The sequence below is a fragment of the Petaurus breviceps genome, unplaced genomic scaffold (genome assembly GCF_028583685.1).
Source record: "Petaurus breviceps papuanus isolate PSGF00001 unplaced genomic scaffold, PetGlider_PUasm1.0 186, whole genome shotgun sequence".
NCBI lineage: Eukaryota > Metazoa > Chordata > Mammalia > Diprotodontia > Petauridae > Petaurus > Petaurus breviceps.
Genome location: NW_027185798.1, coordinates 32,504,349 through 32,511,259, shown reverse-complemented (window position 1 = coordinate 32,511,259; position 6,911 = coordinate 32,504,349). Strand labels below are relative to the sequence as shown.

The window sequence follows — 6,911 nt, the reverse complement described above, 5'->3', positions numbered from 1 at the left end:
GGGTGGGGGTGTGGGGGTTTAGGGGGGCGGGGGGGGTCACGAGTCGCCGGCGTGAGAGTGTGGCCGAGTGTGTGGGACTATATACGCCCAGCACACTCGGCCGGTCCCACACGTTGCAAACACTGGGCCGTCTCGGCTCCACGTGCACATCCGCAGAGCACACTGCGGGGGGTGGGGGGAATGGAACGGGGGAACCACGCGGGGGAAACAATTCCGTGGGCGGGGCCTGGAACTCCAGGAGCCTCACCTCGGCTACGGAATCCCCCTCCCCCGCCCACCCGCGTCTTCCTTGGCTCTCCAAATCGCTCTGTCCGTCCCCAGCCGTGAGCACGCTCTTTCTCGGCAGGCTCCACACACTCGAGACTCTCGGGTCTGGGGCCCTTCCCCTCCCCACCTAGCTCCAACTCCTCCTTGCCCTCCTTTTCGTTGTTTCCTACTTCCCCTCCCCTTTCGGCCACCGGGTCCTCTTTCTAAGCCGCATGTAGGGGCGGAGCACGGTATTAGTCTCTCCAGGCCAATTGGCGCCGGGCCGTTCCTCCATTGGCCGAGCCCCTGCGAGCTTAGCCAATAAACAAGGCATGTCGTCATGGGCCGGAGAACACGGGTCACGTGTTCCCGGCTCTCCAGCCAATAGGAAGATAGCAATCCAGTGCGCAGGGGAAGGCACGTGCGGAGCTGCACGTGTCGGGATGGGGGTAGGGGCGGGACCTGGCTAAGGAGAGGCGGAGGAGCGAAGAGTAGACCAGGTGCTCTCGGGAGTCTCGGACGGAGCTGGAGGGTTGGTGAGTGCGGCGCGGTCCCTAAGGCGGGCTGCTTTGGGGTGGTCTCGGAGAGAAAGCGGGGAAGCGGATAATGACGCTGGGTGGGGATGCGTTATGAGGCTGAGGCGGACTGGAAGAGGTCAGTGGGAAGGATCCCGCTTTTGGAAGAGATTTACGGCGGACGGGGGCTAGCCTTGTTCCTCCTTGCGCTTTGGAAGGGGCGCCGCGGGGTGTGAGTGGAAGGGATCACAGTTGCTTACTCTGCCCTGCACCTGGCCCCCACCTGGAGAGGCTGGCACAGGCTTGACCGAGAGTTAGAGACCAGTAGGAGTGACAGCCCCAGTCGATGTGGGATGGCAGCCTGTGGGAGGACAGAACGTGGCGGCGGAGCTGATCAGAAATCTTCCTTTTGACTTGGGAAGGAGAGGATGGAAAAGCCCCCATCGTTCTGGAGGCGGCTTCTTTGAGTCACTCCCAGCCCCATCTAGCAGAGATGACAGGGTGACTTTTCGGTTGCCTCAAGGATAATTCTGAGTTTGTGGGGGGTGGGGGATAGTGTCCTAATTCTACTTCTTCCACCCTGTTTCACTCCATCAATTCCCCAGACCTGAGATGCAAACACTTGCTTTGTTCTTAAGTTGCAGGTTCAGATGTACTACGGCTTCTGTTCTTAATTCAACACCAACGTCCGTCGCCGGCTTTCCTGGAAGCATGGAGTCTCCATCTAGTATTTCCTTCTACTCCTCTTCCTCCCTCTCTTCTTCCTCTTCCCCCTCCGGAGTGGACAGTGCCCTCAGCGACTTTGGCTTTCCCTCAGATAGTGAGGGGGACTGCAGGGGGTTTCAGGGGCCCAGGTCAGAGGCTGGTTGGCAGAGGGGAAGCCAACGGCTGGGCCCTCTTCGATGTTGCCGCCGTTCCTTGAGTTCCAGTGGTCATCAGGCTCCACCTTGTCTAGAAGGACCTGGCTTGGCCTCTCCCATCGCTGGTTCAGGAATGAAAAGATCAAGAGAGAGTGAGGAGGAGACCTTTCCAAACATCCAGAACCCTGGTACAGAAGGAGATCGGCTCTTTGCTCAAAAGGTAAAAAAAAGGAAGTAGAATTAGGAAGACTGGAGGCCTATTATTTTGTGTATGTTCTAACTGGGTTATGTTACTGACCATCTTAGATCATAGTCCCTAGATTTGAAAGCAGAATTTGTGTTGTGGTAGGGTAACTTTGGGTCTGTTCACAGTCTTTGATCTTTTTCTCCATAGTGTAAAGAACTACAAGGATTCATTCGCCCCCTCACAGACCTGTTGAATGGGCTGAAGATGGGCCGCTATGAAAGAGGTGGTTATCTATTTTTGTCCATCTGTTCCGATGTGTAGCTCATTCAGGCTGTATCCCTATCTTTGCCAGAATGGAATTAGGCTAGTGTGGCTTCTTCCTTTTTGTCCTTGGAATAATTAGAATACCTGAAAGTAACCCTATCCCATCCCAGCCTTAAGTACTTTAGCTTTACCATGCTAAAGGCCCTAGTCCTCTAGAGGTTTTGTTATGGAATAGAAGTGTGCCCATTTCCTCCCTTCCTTATTTTCACCCAACAAGCCACAAATTTATTCCCTTCCTCTCTCTTCTCTGACCTAGAGTTTTTCAACCTTTGGTATCTCTTTCCCTTTCATTTACATTTAGGATTAAGCAGTTTTCAACAGAGTGTGGCAATGGACAGGATTCAGCGTATTGTAGGTGTCCTACAGAAGCCTGAGATGGGGTAAGTTGCCCTGCTTTTTATTTCTCTGACCCAAATAGAAGTGTGATGTCTCCCTATTCTTGTTTTCTTTTTCCTTCTAATCTCTTAACTGCTCTCCTTTATTTTTTTTTCTTTTTGTCTTTTCAGTGAGAGATATTTAGGGACTTTGCTACAAGTAGAGGGTATGTTGAAGACCTGGTTCCCTCACATAGCTTCCCAGAGGTCTCCCTCTAAGGATGGGAAGCACAAGTTTCTATCCAAGGTGAGAACTTAAAAGCTATAGGATAGTATGGCAGGACTGTAAGTAGAGTGGGACCCTGTCTTCTTTTTTGTCCCTGAACCCTTCCTTGTTGATATGAGCATCTCCAGGAAGAGAGCTGCTTCTTTGTCTCCCTACCCCTAGTTTATGCATTGACTTATATTTACCACTGAAAAATTTTCTGTTATCTAATCTTCTCCTCCCCACTACAACTGCTGATCTTGTCTCTTGAGTAGATAGTAGATAGAACAGGTGTTTTCCCTAGTCAGATGTCTCAGGAAAAAGATAGGTTACTCTTTTTTCCTCCTCTAATCTTATATTGCTTAAGAACAGATTAAGGGTTGTGTTGTTTTTATTAAAATAAGTGGATTTATCACAGAATTCCTTTACATAGTATGATTTCATAGTACATTTTAAAATAAGATTTAGATTGCAAAAATTTGGTTTATCACACTGTGTGACCTTGGACAAGTCATCTTAACTTCTTTGGGTCTCACTTTCCTCATCTGTAAAATGAGGGGCTTGGTCTAAGTGACCTCTGAAGTTCCTTCCATATCTAAATCTTTGATTGGGGGTGGAGGTGGAGTCATGGAAGCTATGTTACCCTTTAGAGGGTTGGAGACCTAGCTTCAGGGTCTCCTGTTGCCTCTTTCCATCTCTAGACAAAAATCAGCTTAGTGACACACTACTTTCTCTTCAATCCTTCTGATTCCCAGCGTATGGCCAGCAGCCAGACCTACCCAGCCAGTCTCTCAGCTGATATCCCCAGAAAGGAGATAAACCAGATTCAACTAAGACATCAGGATCAAGGAAAAGAGAAGTTGCATTCTCAAGAACAAGAGTTGCCCCAGCTCCTCCCAAAATGGCCAGCCATGAACTTGACATGGATCCACACATCCCCCATTTGCAACCCACCTCTCAGTTCCCTTGGTTCAGCTGCCTTCAGCCATGGTCTTTTGGGTCCTGGAGCCAGCTTTGGGGTTATCCTCTTCCTTCAGCATGGAGCACAATCTTTTGCATATTCAGCACCCACCACTCCTGTCCCTGATGCTACAGTGTCTCCTGTTGTCTGTGATGGTCCTAAGAATCTCCCTGAAGAAGGACCTCGTTGCTACAGTTTGCCAGTTTCTCTAGCATCCACCCCACTGACCTCAGAATGGAGCAATACCCCATCCTCACCCTGTTTACCCACTGTGGCCAGAGAGAAGACAACTAAAATGGATGAGAAAGAAGTCCTCCATTTCTGCTGATGTCCCATTCTTCCCATCCCCACAATAGGACTATCCTCTCTGCTCTGGTTTCTATTTTATGTGTGTTTTTTAATTTTATTTTTTGAAGTGTGTATATTTGTGCTGAGGGGATAGAAACCCTCTCTGATTAAAGTAATTTTACACCTGAATTATGTGTTCACTTGAGGAGACAGAACACCTTTGTACCATTCTTTGCCACCCTGTGCAAAGGTTCCTTACTGCATGTGCTCATATACACACAGAAGCAGAAGTAGTTTAGGTTGAGGTGTTTCTCCCTGTTTTACCACTCCTTTCAGAGGCATCTTCTTGGGACAGCTCTTGGTTAAATTGTGTGTTTCACAGTTTGGTTTGTTTCTACCTTATTCCAGTACTGCTATCCTCATTTTTGTTATCTTCCCCTGACCCAGATCAACAGCAGCTTGTATTGTGGGCTGGTCAATAACAGCACTGTTGATGTTTTGGAGAGAGAGAGTGTGTGTGCGCGTGCGTGTGCCCGTGCGCGTGTGCGCAAGTGTTGGGAAGGTGAGTCTCATGAATTGCTGCCAAGGTAGGATGAACTTAGAATGCCTACAGTTGGCTGCCAGTTTCTAAAGAGGGACGAACGATCTTCAATTGTCCGGGCTGGGGTTTCCTCTGGAATGAGCTTTAAGTGCTAGATGTGGTGAAAGAGAAAGGCTTCATATTTTGTTTAGTTGTGTCCCACTCTTCGTGACCCTGTGGACCCTAGCATGCCAGTGCTGCCATGGGTTTTCTCTGCAAAGATAATGGAGTGATTTACCATTTCCTTCTCCAGTGGATTAAGGCAAACAGAGGTTAAGTGACTTTCCCAGGGTGACACAGCTAAAGAATGTCTGAGGCCCAATTTTAACTCAGGTTTTCCTGACTCCAGGTTCAGCACTCTCTCCATTGAGCCACCTAGGTTATGCTTCCCTCCAACTTAGAAGCAGAAGTGTAGTTATGAACAACTATACGTCTACTTTTCTCACCCTGAGTTCTTGTATTAGGTTTGATCTCCTGTTGAAGGCTGCCCTTTGTGAACATTCCTCATGGTAGCACTTCAAAGTCTAGTGTAAGGAAAACAAACACACAAATCTTTTGTTTCCCCTTGCCCTTCTTGTCTGCCCTCTTGTGTTTTGTAGATGACTTTGACAACTATTTGAAAATCAAGAGCAGGATAAGTATGCCTCATTCTCTCTGAGAATGGTGATTTTTTTCCCATTCCCCTTTACCTTGGGGTGCCTTGGTCCATCCTGTTATTTTCTCATTGCCTTTCCTGGATTTCCAGTTTTTCTCTCATTTTCTCCTCCCTTACTGCCTGTGCAAAGGGGCTCTGGTATTACCTTTCTTGAAAGGCAAGAAGAATCTTATTCTTTACTGTCCCTCCACCCTTTAAGGCAGGCAGTGTCCTCATGGAATCTTGAGTTGGAAAGGACCTCAGAGGTCCTTTAATCAAACTTGCCCATTCAATAACTTAAATATTTTTCCTTTATCTCTACTATTCCATTTCTATTGACTACTTTTAATTTAATTTTAATTTTTGAGCACAACTTGGCATCTATAAGGTGGCAATAGTTTGGCTCTCAGCTCTCTGCTCATTCTTGTTTTGTTTCATGATTCTACTACCTTCTCCTCTCTAAAAGGCTACCTTCAACTCTCACCTCTACCTAGATGAATCTCAGATCTTTATCTGACCTTTTTTCTAAATGCCAATCCCTGATTCTGACTGCTGAATATCTACATTTGGATATCTTCCCTTCCCCTGAAACTCAAAGTACAAAATTTTAGAACTGGAAGAGACTTTTAAGTTCATCTAATTGGCATTTAATAGATGAAGGAACTGAAGTCCAAAGAAATTATTTGTCCAGGTAACGTGGTGAAATTGGAACCATAATCTGTCTCGACTTCCAGTTCAGCCTTTTCTACTGTACTGACTAGCTATCATTCATAGCCCCCATATGGTACTTGACACTATCTTTTATTGTTTACCTTTTCTATGTATATAAGACAAGGTCTGTCATATATCTTTGTGTCTTGAGTAGCTAGCATAATACCTTGAAGAGTAAATGCCCAATAAGTGTTCATTATGTTGATGCCCTAGCCTGGAAAATTTGTTTGGGATTTCTGTGTTTGGGGCCTGGCTTTCTTTGGAGAGTCAAAATTTGCATATGTTCTTTCTGGCATGTTTGTCTAGGGTTAGTACTTTCCTAGGCATACTCATTATTCCAGCTTTACTTACCTGAATTGTGACTTTGCTCCAGGCTCTGGTAACTTTGGGAATTTGTAGGGCTTTCTTTGGTCCTGATCTGTGTTAGCTGGGCTTATGAGTGCTGTGTATATGGACCGCTGGGTATCCTGCTGCACAGGCCTGGAGTGGTCTGATTTCTGTAGGCTTCTGTTCCTGAGTCCTAGTTTGGGGGTCTAAGTAACACAACAGCAGGCTAGGAATCCTGGCTAAGCCCCTGGCCTGGGCTCCCATTTTTGTCCCCATTACATAGCCTTAAGTTCTAGGATTCCTTAGCTTGCTCCTTCCTGGTCCCTGAGATGGAAGGCTTCTGTGAGGTGAGCTCCTAGGCAAAGCCTTTCTGTACTGACCTTTGCTCTATATACGTAAGATCTGGTTGTTTGTATGGGCTTGAGCTGGCAAAAATGAACTTAACTGTAGTTTCTCTTTGGATTTTTAGAAAAATCATTACTCTGCCCTCATACTATTTTTTAAAAATTCTTGGTGGAATAGTAGGGGAACTTAGTAATTTTGCTTCTGCGATTTGCCATCCTGAGAGACCCCAGCTATGTTTGTCTACATCTGTGCAAAATAGATCTCTGCCCAGTAGGTGCATTGTGTTTATGCTTGGGGGAGGTAATAGTCCTTGTAATTAAGTGGTTGATTTAGGGAGAGAATCTTTTCTTTTTT

General features: G+C 46.8%; 1 protein-coding gene across 4 annotated transcripts; it reads left to right on the top strand.

The window, feature by feature from the left end:
- Positions 1-639: 639 nt before the first annotated feature.
- Positions 640-4,149, top strand: CIART (circadian associated repressor of transcription). Of its 4 annotated transcripts, none has more exons than XM_069090107.1 (6): positions 640-782; positions 1,400-1,841; positions 2,016-2,091; positions 2,434-2,512; positions 2,639-2,753; positions 3,413-4,149. In XM_069090107.1, exons 2-6 carry the CDS (start codon positions 1,473-1,475, stop codon positions 3,998-4,000), a joined length of 1,227 nt encoding a protein of 408 aa, XP_068946208.1. In that variant the 5' UTR covers positions 640-782; positions 1,400-1,472; the 3' UTR covers positions 4,001-4,149. The 4 variants fall into 4 exon arrangements, with proteins under 4 accessions (XP_068946208.1, XP_068946209.1, XP_068946207.1 ...); XM_069090108.1 differs by having other exon boundaries at positions 642-782; positions 1,406-1,841; XM_069090106.1 differs by having other exon boundaries at positions 768-900; positions 3,467-4,149.
- Positions 4,150-6,911: the final 2,762 nt, after the last annotated feature.

What these genes read in the sequence shown, in the direction of transcription:
- CIART (XM_069090105.1), top strand. Translation starts at nt 869, where the DNA reads ATGCGTTATGAGGCTGAGGCGGACTGGAAGAG. An exon ending in ATCGGCTCTTTGCTCAAAAG is followed by an intron (nt 1,842 to 2,015) that starts GTAAAAAAAAGG and finishes TTTTCTCCATAG; the next exon opens with TGTAAAGAACTACAAGGATT. An exon ending in GATGGGCCGCTATGAAAGAG is followed by an intron (nt 2,092 to 2,433) that starts GTGGTTATCTAT and finishes ATTTACATTTAG; the next exon opens with GATTAAGCAGTTTTCAACAG.